This window comes from Plecotus auritus (assembly GCF_963455305.1).
Source record: "Plecotus auritus genome assembly, chromosome: 5".
Lineage (NCBI taxonomy): Eukaryota > Metazoa > Chordata > Mammalia > Chiroptera > Vespertilionidae > Plecotus > Plecotus auritus.
In genome coordinates, this window is record NC_137776.1 from 24,011,738 (window position 1) to 24,029,329 (window position 17,592).

Genomic DNA, 17,592 nt, shown 5'->3' on the forward strand with positions numbered 1-17,592 from the left:
ATTTGCCCCTGCGCATCTGGGAAACTGGACCACTTGCATGTACCCAGAATGTACCAGACATGACTTTAAAGTAAAGGGGCCACAAATAACTTCAGGGGCCAAGTGGAAACTGATCATGAGCAAGGTCCTGTTGTCAGCAGCTGAACTTGAGCATGCTTGCCACCCCTAAAATATGTACTGTGCAGGCTGAACAAAACTCATCAGTTGGCTCTGTATTTATTTTGGATCCATGCTTTCAAGAAATAAAGTTAGGGAACCTACTGACCAATCATGTGTGAGTCTTTATGACATAGTGGTCACTAATTCCATCACAGTGTCTGGATTAGAATCCTGATTCTACCAATTATTGGCTGTGTGACTTTGGGCAGGTAACCTCCCTGTGCCTCAGTCTTCCCCTTGTTGTGAGGATTTCATAAATTTATTCATAGAAAGTGCTTAACATGCTAAGGTGCATACTAAGCATACAATAAGTGCTGATGATAATGACTCTGTAGTCACATCTCAGAAACCAGGACTGGCACTACTTGTGTATGCTGGGATGGAAATTTGGATCTGGGGGACACGTGGAGACGCACAACCTGTGTGGCTTTGGCTAAGTGACAGGACTTTTCTGAGCCTTAGTCTTGTAGGTTAAATGAAGCCAGTTAATGCTCATTAAGATTTCAAGCTCATAGGGTTGTCATGAATGAGGTAGTATTTATAAAGTGCCAGGCACTTAGTAGATGGTTAAGAAAGTTACAGTAATTGGGTGGAAAGTGGAGTTTCGTGTAGGCAAAGTGTGCATAATGCAATGGGAGAACAAAGAAAGTTTGGCTCACCTGTGAGTGCGAAGATGGGTCTTATTTGTGAATAATAGGAGAGCCTCTTGGCACCTTAGCTTGTGTGTGTGTGTGTGTGTGTGTGTGTGTGTGTGTGTGTTCAGGGATAGAGTACCTACCATCTAGAGAGCCCTCTCTGGGCTTTCCTGAGAAGCCTGGGGGTGTTTATAGTCTGGGGCCATGTCAGCACGTAGCCCCCAGCCACGAGGAGCCTTGTCCTGTGTACGACCGAGGCGCCCTCACCCAGCGCTGTGGCCTGCAGCATACTCAGCCACAAGCGAGTTGGGTACCGCCTGGCACAGGTCCGTGTGCGCATGTTTGTAGAGTGAGCAAGTCGAGATGCGCTGACCTTCCGGAGCCGTCCCGCGGGAAGCGGAAGGAGGTGGCGTGGAGGTTGCGTAGGGCTGCCAATGAGAGCGTGGCCCGATCTCTCGTGGGGGCCACTGCACCCCTTTCTGTGCCTCAGTTTCCCCATGTGTCCAGGGCCCAGGAGGCAGATTCGGGATGGGTGTGCAGGGACGCAGGTGATAGCCGACCCAGGGGACGCAGGGGTGCAGGCCAGGGAAGGGGCGCCAGGTGGGGTGCGGGCCGGCGGGGGAGGGGCGGGCTCTGGGCGCGGCCGCCGCCTTCCCCGCGCCTGGGCTCCCGCGCCCCCGAGGCTGCTTCCGCCACCGCCGCTGGCTCCAGTCGGCTCCCCGGCCGCCCCCGGCCCCGCCTCCGACTCCGACTCCGCCTCGCCCCCGCCCGTCCCCTCCTCGCCCGGCCGCCCGGCCGGCCCCCTCCCCCGCCATGAAGAAGCTGTGGGTGAAGAAGCGTTTCCAGGTGAGGGCTCCGGGGGCGGGTGGCGCCGGGAGGGGGTAGGAAGGGCTGGGCACCCGAAGGGAGGGCGGGTCACCGCGGCTGGGCCCGGGGAGGGGGCGCTGGACTCGCGCCTGTCCCACCCTGGCCGCTGAGGCCGCGAGGCCGGGTGCTCAGGGGGCTCCCGGACCTGCTGTATGAGCGCACAGCCCCCCGCCCCTCCCCGCGCGGAGGCCCCCCCCCCCATCCCCATCGACTGCATTCCCCTCGACCACCCGGGGAGATCTCTGCGCCGCCTTTGGTGTGGAGCGCCCACTAGCTTCTTGGCCACCTTGTTCTCTTCTAGCCTCTGGCCAACCTGGGCCCGGCCCTGCCCGGCTTCCCCCAGTCTCCCACTCTGGAGCCTTCTTCCATCTTCCCGAGCTCCTGGAAGCCGGGTACAGGGATCCGCGCTGAGCTCTATAGACTCCCCAAGCCCTGCCTTGTCCTCGCATACCCGGGCCTCCTTCCTGCATTCCTGAGGCCCCGGCCCTTTGGGGTACCTTGCCTTCTGGCCCCCATCACCCTCCCTGCCCTCTTGACAACTATCCTTGGGATCTGTCTTCCTCCCGGCAGGAATTTGTGTCCTTATCTCTCCATCTCCCAGTCATCCAAGCAACCACCGCCCTCCCCCCATCTCTTTCTTTATCTCATCTCCGAGTCATCAAAACAAACACTGCCCTCCTCCCCACCCAATCTCTTCACCTCAGCCAGCCCCCTATCCTGTCTCCTAGCCTCTGTCTCTGGGGGTATCGCTCAGGTCCCCAGAGATTATGAATTATGAGTCCCAGCATTTGACCCACAGCCTTGCTAGCCTCTCTTTCTTCCCTCCCCTGCTCCTCCCCAGAGCCAAGCTGACCTCCCGCTGGGAGGGCTGACAGGCAAGGAAGAGTGGAGACATTCTCTATGGGGGAAGTTGGCCACCTTGAGTCTCTGTCCACCTCCCCCCACCCCCTTGCCCACTGGCCCCTGGAATGTTTGGACAGGAGGTATAGGGATGTCAGAAGCTGAGCCTTCCCCTCAACAACTCATTCTGGCTTTTCTCTTTCAGAAAACCGGCCACTCCCGCCGGGCCTTTAGCCGCCTCACCCATGGTGTGTGGACTGTGGGCTTCCTGCTCTACCCCATGCCCACTCCTTCTCTTGGTCCATGTTCCTACATGAGGCACCCAAGTCCCGAAGACAGCTCATGAGATGTGGGACCCCCCCCCCCCACACACACACACACATGCACCCATACTCACCCACCCACCCAAGAAGGCCCCTGTTCCTGCTTCTGAGAGAGGACCTAGCAAAGGGGGGTGGGGGAGTCATACACATTCCACCATAGGTTCACTGTTCTTCATCCGTGGGACAAAGTGAGGATGAGCTCATTGCCATACTTTGCCTACCAGTACATGGCTCCTGCTTCTCATGGCCCTCATAGAGAAACTGAGGCTCAGAACTTGATAGAGTCTGGGAAAGTTAAACATGGGCCCAGAAACTTTGCTTCTAGCCTAACTGGGCATTTTTGAAGACCACTCAGCAGAAGAGAGGGATGGGGAAGAGGGTGCCCGTCATGTCATGATGCAGAACAGATGAGGGGGTGGCTCTCAAGGAGGGGTCAAAGCACAATACAGATATTGTAATAGCAGGTGAGCCTGACCCCTAATGCAGGGTGGCTGGGCTGAGCACAAGCAGGCATGTGTGTGTATGTACGTGCGTGTGTGACCAGTGCGTACACCAGTAAAAGTGCCAAAGGTGCAGCAATAACCAGCCAAAGCACGTGGGCTTCCCAGCTCTGGGCACACTGGGAGCTTGCAGGCAGTCAGGAACTAGAGATGCTTTGCCCGCCCCAGGTGTCTCCCTTCCCGGCCCCGGCCCCGGCCCCACAGGGCATCTCTGGGCACTGGGTACCCTTGTGCCCTCTCTGCTGCCTGCCCACCATGCCCTACCCCACAAACGCTCTGATAACAGTCTGTCCATGTCTCTCTTCTGCTGCTCCTATGGAAGCGAAGTTTTCCGCTCCTGCAGAAAGCAAAGTTACGGTAGGAAACTGGCTCCTGCCCTAGCCCTCCACTCCCCCTCTTCCCTGCCCAACCCGCCTCTCCTCACCCTGCCTCAGCTGCACCCTGATGTGTTCCGGCTGGCTTGGGGTAGAGGACAGGCTGGTCCTGCGATTGGTCGAGTGCCTTGACAATACGACTCTGAGGTGACTCCCCTTTATTCCTGGGGTACAGGAACTCAGCATTTAGAGCCTTGGAACCTAGGACCTTGTTATTTGGGGGGCTGCATGGGAACTTAAGCTACTACTGGCAGGGGAGGAGGGACAGGGGCTGAGGCCCTGGTAATTCATTAGGTAGTTGAGGGGACTACAAGGAAGCAAGGCTGAGTACCAGGGGCCCAGAGTTGGAGCCAGGGAATTGGCAGGGGAGGGGTTACCCTGAGTAGCCCAGGATGGGCAGGGGAATATGGGGAGTAAAAGAGAGGAGAAGATAGGTACCAGACACCCTACAGTGGTAAGATGGAGCCTGCTGTGGGGGAGGTAGGAGGTGACATGGGGAAGAGTTGGAGTGAGAGCGAAGAGGGCCCTGCCCACACAGGCCCCTGTTTCTTCAGACTTGGAGACAGGTGAGGATGACATCAGCGATGTGCAAGGGACCCAGCGCCTGGAGCTTCGGGGTGACAGGACCTTCAGCACCCCCACAGGTGAGCTGTCTGGGGTGCTCCAAAAGCAGGTGGGTGGGCCTCCCACGAGAGGCATTTGGGCTTCACCATGTGGCCTTCACCATGCTCCTTTCTCCAGGGGGCTCCGACACACTGGTGGGCACCTCCCTGGACACTCCCCCGACCTCCATGACAGGCACCTCAGAAGAGCAAGTGAGCTGGTGGGGCAGCGGGCAGACGGTCCTGGAGCAGGAAGTGGGCAGCAGGGGTGGCACCCGCCACCTCCCGGGCAGCCCAAGGCAAGCACAGGCGGCCGGGGCCGGGCCACGGCACCTGGGGGTGGAGCCGCTGGTACGGGCATCTCGAGCTAATCTGGTGGGCGCAAGCTGGGGGTCAGAGGATAGCCTTTCGGTGGCCAGTGACCTGTATGGCAGCGCATTCAGTCTGTACAGAGGACGGGCGCTCTCGATCCACGTGTAAGTAATGCTTCACAGGGGCCTGCACTGTCCCACATTACCATGCTGTCCTGCACTGCCCCTCCACCTCCATCTCCCGGGCACCATCCACCCCTCTGCGCACTTTTCCACCTTCCATTGCTTCCACTCCCGGCCTCAGCTATTCACTCATCTTCCCACACTGCTCCATCCGTCTCCTGTGCCATCACCACCCACATCCTCCCACACCTACTGTTCTGGCTCACCATGCCATCTCCATGGTCTCTGGACCCCTCTGTCCCTTCCTTGTCTCCTCCAAAATCTCCACTTTCCCTGGGGCCCTCTCTTGCCTCACCCATTCAGGCTCCAGTTGTCCCCAGGGTCCCCCCCCCCTTGGGGCCCCCTCCGTGCCTGCTGTCTCTGCAGCTGCTGCCTTTTCATTCTCTGCACATTCCTGTTCCCTGTGGGCCTTTCTCTGGGAGGAACGGAACCACGGCAGCTCCCGGGAGAGCAGGAGAGAACAAGGAAGCAAGAGCACACCAGGAGAGAGAAGAGAGCGAGGTGGTCAGGGGGCAGATGGGGTCAGGGGACTGGGAAAGCAGGAGTATGTGGAGGGTGGGGGAAGTAGGGACCAGGGCAGGGAGTGATGGAGACAGGAGGCTGGGGTAGAGGCAGAGGGGTTGGAATGCTGGAGGGGGTGCCTGTGGTGATCTTGTGGGAAACGCCTGAGGGTGGGGTTGAAGGTTGTCCTGGTAGGGGGTGTTGAGCACAGGTGTTGAAGTGAGACATTGGAGCCATTTTTGGAGATTTGGGGGTTGGCTGATACAGAAGAGAGTGCTATGGTAGAAGAGGGGAGTGGCTGGTGAAAGATGTATTGGGGGCATTTGGAGAGCTGACAGGGGGCCTGATTGGTGATGGGTGTGGGTGTGGAGGGGAGGGATCATCATGGAAGAGAAGGAAGGGGCCTGTTGTGGGTAAGAAGGTTTGAATGGCTAGTGGTGGGTAGGGGAGAGGTCTGGGCAGGGGCAGGGGCAGGGGCAGGAGAGGCTCCCTTGCTTTATCTGATTGGCATTAGCCAGGTGCTCCTGTGCCCTGGACTTGCCTTTTCCTTCCCTGCCTGTCTTTGCCAGGCTCCAGCCAGAGCCTGGAGTTGCTATGGCAACTTCGAGGAACCCATTTCCTTAGTGATGTCTGTGGTACAGAGGCTGGCCTGGAGCTAGAATCTGCCGGCAAGAGGCCTCCTCTGCTGTCCCAATTTCTCTCTTTGCCTCACCCAGTTCCCATGGGCCATTCCTCAGGGACTCTGCTGTCCCTCCCCTAGAGTAGATTCTGTCAGGTGGCTGGCTGAGGTTCCACACCCTCAGGGCGCTATGGGTTGCCATCCCCATGTTCCCCATGCCCCCCCCCCCCTCTGTCAGAGGTGAGGCAGTGGAGGTTGCTGACCCAGGTAGTCTAAAACATCTTTAGAATTTATGCTTGTGGCTGGTACCCTATTTCTCCCCCGTTCTGTGCCCCCAGAATCCCAGACATTTTGGAGGGAGCAAGGGCTCAGAAGTCAGACTTCGCTGGCTTTCAGTCCTAGCACCATTTCCTAGCAGTCTCACCCTGCTAAGGCACTTTTACCTTTATAAGCCTCAGTTTCTTCATCTGTAAATGGACCTAACAGTTCCCATCTGAAAGGATTGTTGTGAGGATTAAATGACTCAGTGCATTTAAAGCATTTAGTACATGCCTGGCACACAATAAGTACTCAGTGAGTCATTTCATACTTTTTTATTAAGCTCTCTAATGTGTCAGGTATGATACTAACATCTCAGATTCCTTTTCTTATTAATCTTTATGTTTAGCAAGGATCCAGATGGGGGAAACTGAGGCCCAGCTCTTGGACCTCAAAGCTCTGTAGGTGAGAGGTATACTCTGGGCTGACCAGCTCCTTTCCGTCTCCTCTTCTCCCGCACTCCCAGCTCAGGCCCACGCAGTAGTTATTTCTGAACTGAGTTATTTCTGAGCATACCCCTTTGGGGAGCCTCTGTGCTTCTCCGGGGAGTTCCAAGGACTCAGGTAACTTTCCCGGGGGCAGGACAAAGTCAAAGGCCTGCACTGGGGGCAGATTGATGAAACGGAATGGGAACCTGGGTATCCTCGTCTCCTACCCTAGGGACCCCAGCTACCACCTGCTGTGTCCTCTCAGTACTGGACTCAGGTCAAAGTTGGTGTTAGGTAACCCCAGGGATGGAGCGTTGCTCCTGGAAGGAAGGCTGAAAGGCTGGTGCCTGTACTTCTGGGGCTGCTGTGAAGGGGCCATGTCCTGCTGAGGATGGGCAAGACTGTAGGGGCCAGCTGGGGGCAGGAATGGGTGGGAGGCTGCATTCCTGAGAGGGCCCCTCCCAGTGCACCCCTTCTGCCTTCCCTCACTTCATCCTTTGGGTCCTAAACCTCATTCTTTTCTCTCCCACCGCTCTGTTTTGTTTCTGCTGTTCCCCAGCTTCCAGGGCTGGGGGGAGGGGCTGGTCCGAGCGCCTGGGGCTGAGTCCTACCTGGACCCAGTCACTAGCCCCATCTCCCGGTGCCAGAGCTGCCGCCTCTCCCCAGCACCGCACCTGCCCTGGCTGTGCCTTCCTCTTTGCGGGGAGGGGGTGGTGGTCTGGCCCATGTCACCCCAAGCCTTCCCAGCATGCCCCACCGCCAACCTCTGTCCCGAGCTGAGGGTCTAGGAGGGGAGGCCGCCTGAATCTTCTACCCTCTTGGTCTCGGTTCCGCAGCAGTGTCCCTCAGACCGGCCTGCACAGGGAGGAGCCCGACCTTCAGCCTCAGCCGGCCAGCGAAGCCCCTCGTCGCCCGGCCCTGCCGCCTCCCTCCAAATCCGCGCTGCTGCCCCCACCGTCCCCTCGGGTGGGTAAACGGCCCCCGCCGGGGCCCAGCGCCCAGTCCCCGGCCACCCCCACGGCGCCCCACCGGCGCACTCAGGATCCTGTGCTGCTCGAAGACACCACCGCCGAAGAGAAGCGAGGGAAGAAGGCCAAGTCGTCGGGGCCCTCGCTGGCGGGCACGGCCGAGTCCCGGCCTCAGACGCCCCTGAGCGAGGCCTCGGGCCGCCTGTCGGCGCTGGGCCGCTCGCCGCGGCTGGTGCGCGCCGGCTCCCGCATCCTGGACAAGTTGCAGTTCTTCGAGGAGCGACGGCGCAGCCTGGAGCGCAGTGACTCGCCGCCGGCACCCCTGCGGCCCTGGGTGCCCCTGCGCAAGGCCCGCTCGCTGGAGCACCCTAAGTCCCACGGCGATGCCTCGTGGGGCTCGCCCGGGGCCTCTCAGGAGGAACTGCGGTCGCCGGCGGGCAGCGTGGCCGAGCGGCGCCGCCTGTTCCAGCAGAAGGCCGCCTCGCTGGACGAGCGCACGCGGCAGCGCAGCCCGGCCTCCGACCTCGAGCTGCGCTTCGCCCTGGAGCTGGGCCGCATCCGCCGCTCCACGTCCCGGGAGGAGCTGGTGCGCTCGCATGAGTCCCTGCGCGCCACGCTGCAGCGCGCGCCGTCCCCCCGGGAGCCCGGCGAGCCCCCGCTCTTTTCGCAGCCCTCCACCCCCAAGACCTCGCGCGCCGTGAGCCCTGCCGCCGCCCAGCCTCCCCCTCCGAGCGTCGCGGGGAGGTCCGGGGATGAGCCCGGGAGGCCGCAGAGCCGCGGGCCGGCAGGCAGGACAGAGCTGGGGGAAGGCCCGCAGCAGGAGGTCAGGCGCCGGGACCAGTTCCCGCTGACCCGGGGCAGAACCATCCAGGAGAGCCGGAGCCCCGTGCCGCCCCCCGCCCCGGGTGATGCCCCCGAGGCCAGGACAAAAGCCCCTCCGGGTCGGAAGCGGGAGCCCCCGGCACAAGCCGTGCGCTTCCTGCCTTGGGCCACGCCGGGCCCTGAGGGCGCTGCTGTGCCCCAGACGCTGGAGAAGAGCAGGGCGGGGCCTGAGGCCGAGAAGAGGCCGCGCCGAGGGCCGGAGGAGGATGGTCCCTGGGGGGCCTGGGACCGCAGAGGGACTCGCAGCCAGGGCAGAGGTCGCAGGGCCCGGCCCACCTCGCCTGAGCTTGGTAAGTCCTCCGGAAGCACCGAGAAGGTGCTGGGACTTGGGTGGGAGGGCGTTTGGGGAGAGGGAGGCTGCTAGGGTATGGTTTCCTGGGGAAGGTATGGACTTAAGCACAAGTTTGAGTGAAAGTTGTGAAGGTTGATGTGCTAAAACCTGCCTGCTGGTGAGATAGAGTGTGTTTTTGTGTGTGTGTTGTGTTTTTCAGAGTGTGTGTGTTTTTATGGAGGCGAGGCTGAGGTGTGAGCAAAAACCCAGTGCCCAGATGCCTGCCATAGGCCCTCTGGGTCTAGGGCCTGCTAGTCTGTTGGGCTAAGGACCTAACTGATGGAAGGCACTGGTGGAAATCTAAGGAGCTCCTCCACACACCACCCTTCCGTGGGGGACGAGATGGACGTCTGTCTCAATATACCAGTATAATTTGTTAGGTCCCTGTTACAGGAAAGCTCTGTATCAGCCAACTCTCATCTCTGCCCTCCCCATCCTGGCACCATCCCCTGACCCATCTGTGGCCACTAAGGTCTAAGCCAGCCTCTCCTTCTAGCCTCTTTGCTCCCATTCTTGAGTCCCTGCATTGCTGAGCTGACTGTGGTCACCTGCCAGCCTGTGTGTGGTCTCCCAATCTTCCTGTGGGTGATGGCCAATAGCCAGACTGCCCTTGCCCCTAACTCTGCTCATCCTGAATACCAACTTGGGGCCCACTCCTGGGTTGAACCCATCCTTCACTCGCTCCCACCCGCTGCTGCTTCCCCAGGCCAGAGGCCCCTACACACCGCTCCCAGGAGACCCTGTATGTCTTGTTCATTGCACTTACCACCCTGTATTTTTCTTCAGCAGAATCACTTTATTTTTCATTTAGGTATTACCGCCCCAAAATTTCTAGAGATGATTAGGCCCCTGTCCATTGTTCTACTAGCCATCATGATTGCATATGCACAGCCTTGTCCCAGGCATTGCTAACTGGGTGCCTAGGGGGTGTTATTTTAGTTTAATCCGTATGCCAGCTTTGCAAGATATTGGGTATTATTTATCAGCTCCATCATACAGATAACAAAACTGAGGCACAGAGAGATTATCTAATTTGCCGGTTTATGTCGCTAGAAGACAGCATAATTGGGATTCTCACTGCTCTTTTGGCACTGTGCTTTATCTAGCTTATAGAATGTCGGAGTTAGAAAATACCCAGAGAGATCGCTTTACAAGCGTCCTGTAAGCAGGGACCACATCTTATTTCTTGTTATCTCCCTGGTGCCAAGCAGAGCTTAGTATGCAGTCACTGCAGTGTTACTGTTTGATGGATGGACAAAATCAAAGCTGATTTTCATGGGGCCTCTCAGACGGCTATACGGCGGCATCACTAATATGACAGTACATCCCATGTTGCCCTGTGACATCACTATTATTACTTACGTGTCAGGTTGCTGTTAGCTTGTCTTCTGTCTGTATGGAAACTTGCAGTATCTTGTGCCCCTCAGCGTGCCTTGCACAGGGATGATCTACCATCCCTGGCCACTGATTTATGTAAAGATGTGGCAGGGTTTCTGCCTTCCTCCAGAAACAACACTGTGGCTGAGGTTGAAGAGCAGACAAACTAATGTAGAGTCCTGGATGCCCTGTCCTGCTTGAGAACCCCCTTTCTGTCTTCCTTTCTTCCCTGTCTCAGGACATTCAGGAGAGAGACCTTTTGCTCCCCAACCCCCACCTTCTAGAAGCCCCTCTCTCTGGGTTTGGATTTCTAAGATGTGGGGCTGCCATCACACCCTCTACTCCCGAGTCATCTCCATAGGACCATATCCCTTTACCCTGTCACCCGTGTCTCTGGCAGAGTCTTCGGACGACTCTTATGTGTCTGCTGGAGAAGAGCCCCTGGAGGCCCCTGTGTTTGAGATCCCCCTGCAGGATGCGGTGGTGGCCCCAGGGGCGGATGTGCTGCTCAAGTGTATCATCACCGCCAACCCCTCTCCCCAAGGTGAGCTCCAGAGTTGGGGCCTGGCTAAGGTGAGACAGGGAGGGGTGGGTGAAGAGGGAAGCTCATCTGCTCCTCGGGCTGGGCTGCCCTGACTCCTGCATGTGTTAGAGCTTTCCCAGAATCCCCTGAGAGAGGGGAGGGCAGGCCTGGGCTTCTGTGAGTGAGGGGAGTCCTCTGAATTCCCTAGGGTGGGGAGAGGAGTGGCTTGGGCTCTGTGTGGGGTGTGGGGTTGGGGGAGATTTGTCCCAGTGAGCCCCTGTGGGCCATGGTGACTGGGCACCCTGCTGCTTCCCCCCAGTGTCCTGGCAGAAGGATGGCTCCACGCTGCGCAGTGATGGCCACTTTCTCATCCGGGCGGAGGGTGAGAGGCACACCCTGCTGCTTCGGGAGGCCCGGACGGCTGATGCTGGGAACTACACGGCCACCGCTTCCAATGAGCTGGGCCAGGCCAGCTGTGCTGCCACGCTGGCCGTGAGACCTGGTAGGGAGCCTGTGGGCCCCAGGGCCGGGTGGGGTGAGCAGTGACCCCTCCCTGTAGGCCCAGGTCCCCTTCCCCTCCCAGCCTAGAGCTCAACTTTCAACCAGTGTGCAGTTTGTTCTTGTGTCCATTGCTCTGATGGAAGCATTTTGAATGGCCTTGGCCTCAGGACAGAGGCCAAATTCCCAAGGCACACAGCAGGCTGGCCAATTCATGAAGTCACTGAAATTTGTCTTTAGACATCCTCTAAATGCCATCCTTTCATGGCATTTCCCTGAACAGGGTCCTATGGGGAAAGCAAATTATCCTTGAGTCTCAGAGAAAAAGAATCTCCCTGCTCAAAGGGCTTAAAAACCATCAGGAACCTTCTGAGGTAATTTCCTCTCCAGAACAGCACCCCCCCCCCCCCGTCCCCGCCAGCTCCCTTAAGAGAGATGCTTTTAAGTGCTTTCCTCGCTCCCTTGTTCCTTCTGTTGAACCCCAAGCTCTAAAGAGGGTCCAGCTGAGACCACTTCTTGGGAGGTGGCAGTGGCTGAGGCTGCCCTGTTTTCTATTTTTATGAAAGTCCTCACTTGGTGTCAGACTACTTCCTTTGGGTTTAAGCCCAGTTGCTTTCAGGTTCAGGGTAGGGCTGGACTGGTGTCCATGGCCATGGCCATGGCCTGTTCAACTCGTTCAGGTCACTGGGCCTGACAATGTGTTGACCCTGGGCAGTGGGGGTGGGAGGAATTGAGGCTGGGAAAGGGGCATTCCAGAAGCAAAAGATGCAGACTCAACCCTCAAGGAGATGACGCTGGGTGATGACCCTCCACCAGAGGACTTAGGTTGGAGGAAAGTGCAGGGCAGATCAACCCTGTCCCTAGGAGAGTCGAGCAGTTGGTCTGTGTTGTGGGATGCTGGATTGAAAGACATGAGGGCCCTGAAGGAGGCTGGGATTTAGACCAGCAGCAGGAGGGATGGGCATGCCAGGAGGGGGGAGAGAACACGCTGTTCTCTCCCTTCTTTCACTCAGCCCTGCTGGTGACAAGATTATAGAGCTTGTCTTGCTGTGGGTCAGGCCCTCACCACCTTCACGATCAGGGAGTTCTTGGTGGTATCTGACCTGAGTCCAAGTCCTGCTTTACATCCTTATGGTTGTACCTCTCTTGCTTTGCAGAAGGGCAGGTCTTAGCTTACAGACCACTCCCAGAAGCTCAGATTTAAGGCTCTCTCCTTCTTCTTGCCCCTCCCACCTCAAGGAATCACACTGTCCCTCCACTGTGTGCTTCCCTCCTTCCATCACCTCTGGGATCTGCTTCTGATTCAGCTCGCAGCTCCGCTTAGGGGGCCCAGGCATGGGTCCAGGACTCTGGTCAATACCTGGCTTGGACTATTTGGCAAGGAGTGGTGGTGGTGGGGGGTGTTCCCCAATACTGGCTCGGGGCCATTTGGGAGCCTTTTATGGTTGGAAAGGAGGCTTGGGGCAAGGCAGCTGTCTGCACTTGTCTTTGCCTGCTGAACCTCCCTGCAGTTTCAGTTTCCTCATTTGTAAACCAGAGATAATTATACTATTCGCAAGAAAGAAAGCAAATGTGTGAACGAGCTTTATGAACTGTAAAACTATAGACAAATGTTAGTTGTTAGCATTATTAAGTGGTGCTGTTGTGCACGGGGAGCTCAGGTTCCCTCGAAGCTTCGGGAAGCTGTCTTTCCCTTTTCTTTCCTTTCTTCATACTATTTATGCCTTGGAGTCTCCTCCCTGCCCTTGCCAAGCCCACAGCCCCCAAACCCCCATATTTCCCAGATGGCACAGCATCTCTGTGCCTCTCCACTCCGGGGAACTAGGGTGTGCACCCAGAGAATAGCTCCTGAAAGTCAGACTGACTCCAGACTCCAGGGCTTGAGGGGCAGGCACGTGGGTCCAAACTCAGCTCTTGTGGAGGAAGCAGACTTTCTTACCCTACAAGGCTCTGTTTGGTCCAGAGCAGCTGGATGGAGGCCAGTGGACCGGGAGAGCAGCAGGAATGGGCGGAACCAGTGGGTGGCACAGACATTTGGCAAAGGCCGGGGTCCCAGGCCTGGAGTTTGTAGGGAGTGGGAGGGGGGCTAGGGAAGGGTGTTCCACAGTGTGGCTGTGGGTGGGGTAGGAGTAGGGTGAGGGAGGAAGTGTCTAGTGTATTTTGGGAAGAGGCCTTGTGGAACCATCTTCTTTTCTTGCTCCTCACCAACCCCTTTGGTAACCAGGACTGGCTGCCCAGTGCCCTCTTGGGGTTCCCACCTCAACAGGACCTGCTTTTGGGGGCTCACAGATCTCAGTTACTAGTTGGGAACCACTGGAACAGGGAATCGGTAACTAGAGAATGTAGTTACCCTGGTGCTGTGGTGTGGGGGGCACAGTGTCCTCACCAGCTCTGGCAGCCCCACCCAGCCCTGGATCTCTCTCATCCTGCCCCACCTCACTGAATAACTGCTGAGGCCATAGTTGAGCTCCCAAAGGGTGTGTGTATCAGGACAGTGGGTTGGAGGGTGTGAGAAGTGCTTAACTGAAGCTAAGCATTTCACAGCTGCCTGCATCCATCACACAGGCATTTATTGAGTCCCAACTGGGTGCCAAGTGCTACATCTCTCTAAATAGTGTCATGTGTTTGGAGAGTGCCATATGCTTTTTTCCAAACCCTTTCACATCTCTTCCCTTACTTGAGCTACATCACTCATGTACAGTTGACCCTTGAACAATTCGGGGGCTAGGGGCACTTGCTGCCATTGTAGTAGAAAATCCTCATATAACTTTAGTTGGGCCTCCATGTGGGCAGATTCTCAGATAAATTAGAAACTATCGTGTATAAGGAACCATTGCAGTTCAAACCCCTGTTATTCAGGGTCAACTGTATATTTCTTGGAGGGACATGATGGGTGGTGACATTCCCAGTTTATAGATGGGAAGGTGAAAATGTGGAGAGTAAAGCGACACAGAGATAGCACGAGGCCAGCATCTCTACTTAGCATCTGTAATCTGCCTGGGGTGCTGTAAGCAAGAGGTGATTGAAATACTCACCTATGAAAAAATAAACATAGTGTGACGGCAGATAAAAATAACATGACTAGTTAGCACCTCCTGAGCACTTTGTATGGACCAGGCCCTGTGTTGATTGGGTTCTCACATTTAACCCACCCTATGAGGTAGGTTCTATTATTATGCCCATGTTACAGATGAGGAAACTGAGACTTGGAAAGCTTTAGCAAAGTGCTCTAGAGTAGTGCTGATCAATAGAACTTTCTGTGATAGAACTAGTATATATGTGCACAGTCCAATATGGTAGCCACTAGCCACATGTGGGTATTGAGCATTTGAAATGTGGTTAGTGTGACTGAAGGGCTGAATTTTTTATTTCATTTTCATTAATGTACATTTAAATCATCTCAGTGGCTAGCGGTTGCCCTATTTGCTCAGCTATAGGAGCATAGGGTCAGTGGGAAGCTGGGTGGTGATTTGAAGCCCTGCCCTTGGGTCTCCCAAGTGTGCACTCCTAACCACTGCACCACACTGTCCCCTTTCCTCTACCCAAGAGGTTCAGGGTTCAGGTAGAATTGTGCTCATGAGCTCATGGGATGGGGGTGGGAGCAGAGACTGCTGATGCCCTTGGGTTTTCTTTCCTTTCTTGACCTCCCGCCACCCCTGTGACTGTGATCCTGCTTTGTTTCCCTGCATGCCCAGTGTGCACACAGTTGGCTCACGCCACCAAGGGCTCTGGTCAGGAGGAAGGGGGACATGGGTGGCTTCATGTACCCAGGCCTCTATCCTGCTGCTGTCAGTCCTCCCCTCAAGCACAGGTCTCATATATTTGAGCCTAAGGCTCTAGCATTTTCCAGCAGAGACCTTGGCCTCTTCACTTCGCTTTAGCTGGCCACCATGTCCTCATCTGAACAGCAAGGATCATAACCCCTGGGTTGCTTTCTCAGTCAGATTTCTGAGTCTCTGCAGAGCTGAAGATTCAGCTAAGGGCCTTTGGGCCAGAGGAAATGGCTTATCAAAGCTCATTTGGTCCCATCTGTATGATGACCCTATCACAACAGAAAAGAGGTGGTTTGGGGAGGTCATGAACATAAAAGGAAAGGAAGGAAATTATGGCAATTCTGTCTGCCCCCTTCTTCTCCTGGCCTGGCCCGGGCCCCGGCAGATTCTTCCTTATGAAGTCAGTGGCTGCCTGTGGAGGGGACCTTAGAATGCCACATGGCCCCATGGTCCATCCTTGATGGGATCTGGACAGCATCGAAAGAAAGCAGTGTGGTCTCTTGACTAGACTCAGCCCTCCCTCCCCTTTTCTGTCTTCCAGAAGCAGGTCTGCCCCAACAGGTGTCCCCCCAGGACTACTACCTCAGAATGGGGGTCATCACACACAGCCTATCAGAGGAATGGGGACCTAATTTACTGTGGGTGCCAATGCTTATCTAACGGGGCAATCTTAAATAGCAATCCTAAATAACCATATGTTAGAACTGAACCACTTCCACGCCTAGGTCAGGCTGACCATGTGAAATGCTCTCTGCTTCCCTGTCTATTTTCAAACCAAAATTGAAACATTCTCAGCACAACTCCTCCTTTTTCCTCCCTTTCATGGTGGGATTAGCACAGCAGGCACTTAAATCGCCCCTGGAGAAACCCACTGGGACGGTGCTGGTGGACAGTCACCTGTGAGCAGCCAGGCCACGTACAAGGTTGTGAACCTCCAGCACATACTCCCTTCCGCAGACACCTCAAAGAGCTCCCTTAGCCCTCAGAGAGAAGGCACACTCCGGAAGCTGGCCTCCACCTTCCGCACCTGAAGATGATCTGAGGGTGGCTGGAGGCAGCTGAGACAGCGGGAGGGACCTGCTCTAACATGGTCATGTCCCATTTCTTTCTTCTTTACCTAGTTCTGTAGCCGGAGGGGTTGAGCTACAGTTCTCTGCACACACTTCCTGCCTCGGAACATTTGCTCCCGTGGTTTCCTCTTCCAGGATTGCTTTTTTTCTGCTTAAACTGAACTAACTCTTCATTCTAATACACCCCTTCCCTCAGTCCCCGCTTCTTCCCTGGGCCCAAAGTAATACCCTGCTCTCTTCACTCCTGCGGCCTTCTCTGCCCCGCTCTTGCCACCTTCCTTGTTCCTGTTTGCTCTTATAGTCCTGGGTGTATCTGGTTTGTCATCCCATCAGCCAGAAGGCTCCTCAGGTTATGGCTGTGCTTTGGCTACTCTTAGCCCTGGCAGCCATACCTGGTGGTCCTCCTGGACAGTCAAGGTCTGTGTGTGAGCTGACAGTGGCGGGTAGAGATCCCCAAGACTTTTCAAGTCCCCGGAACAACCTGGATAACACACAGAGGCTGGGTGAGACACACATCTGCAAACGGTAATGAGGACCTGCCTAAGCGTGGAGGTTGGGGGACAGAGGAGACCATAGAGCAGTGGTCCTCAAAGTGTCGTCTCCAGACCAGGAGTATCAGCATCACCTAGGGAATGTGTTAGAGATGCACATCATCGGCTCCAGCCCTGACCTGGTGAATCAGAGACTCAGGATGGGTCCCAGCAATCTGTGTCTTAAGGAGCTTTATGGGTAATTCTGGTGAATGGGGGATTTGAGAACCACTGCCCTAGAGTTGAGGACCTTGCGGAGGCCAGATGGTATAGTGGGAACACGTGGGCTATGGAGCCAGACCTCTGAGGTTCAGAGCCCTGCGCTGAAATTTGGTGGCTGAGCGAGATGGGACTGAGTAATACCACCTTTTAGGGTTATCGTCCTTCTCACATGGGGATTGTGTAGGTCCCTAAACTTTCATGTGCATAAGAATCAACTAGGTGCTTTTAAAAATGCAAATTTCCTGACCTCTGTTTCAAGAAATCTAAATTTTGGGTGTCAGAGTGAGGCCCAGGAATTTATAGTTTAAACAGGCTCCCAGGTGGTCCTGCTGTGGGTGGTTCAAGGACCATTCTGAGAAGCCCTGAGGTAGAGGGCCTTCCGCGATGCCTATCATGTAGGTGACCCTGACTTGTGGGCTCCCCAATGCCAGTACTTTGACTGACCTGGGAGCAGTGTTGACAGGCCAGACATATGCAGAGTCAGTGTGTTTTGCAGTGGTGGGGTGTGCAGGGGCAGCACCTACATGGTGGGCATTTGTGCATCTTGGGTTTGGGGGGTACCTGCTTCCCATTCCCTAGCTGGGGTAATTGTTTCCCACAGTGAGAGCTGGCCTTGTGGGTGGAGCACAGCTGGGATGTAGGGACTGGCTACAAAGATGGTTTTGGAGGAGGGGCCAATGAAAAGGGGTGGTACCAGAGCTGGGTGTGGAACCGTAGCGGCTCTGGGACCTGGAGACGGAGATCCCTGATCAGCCTCC

General features: G+C 56.2%; 1 protein-coding gene across 4 annotated transcripts in view; it reads left to right on the forward strand.

Moving 5' to 3' along the window:
• Positions 1-1,211: 1,211 nt before the first annotated feature.
• SPEG (striated muscle enriched protein kinase) overlaps positions 1,212-17,592 on the forward strand; it is a 48,647-nt gene continuing 32,266 nt past the window's right edge. For 3 of the 4 annotated variants that reach the window (XR_013960717.1, XM_080670746.1, XM_080670748.1), the window contains exons 1-8: positions 1,212-1,640; positions 2,707-2,749; positions 3,652-3,681; positions 4,253-4,342; positions 4,440-4,776; positions 7,497-8,800; positions 10,619-10,762; positions 11,061-11,243. Coding sequence is in view for 3 of the 4 variants with exons in the window: in XM_080670746.1 (XP_080526872.1) it covers positions 1,608-1,640; positions 2,707-2,749; positions 3,652-3,681; positions 4,253-4,342; positions 4,440-4,776; positions 7,497-8,800; positions 10,619-10,762; positions 11,061-11,243 (2,164 nt within the window). In the remaining variant the exon portion in view is untranslated. The remainder of the gene's footprint in view (positions 1,641-2,706; positions 2,750-3,651; positions 3,682-4,252; positions 4,343-4,439; positions 4,777-7,496; positions 8,801-10,618; positions 10,763-11,060; positions 11,244-17,592) is intronic. The other variant, XM_080670747.1, reaches the window with a different exon arrangement.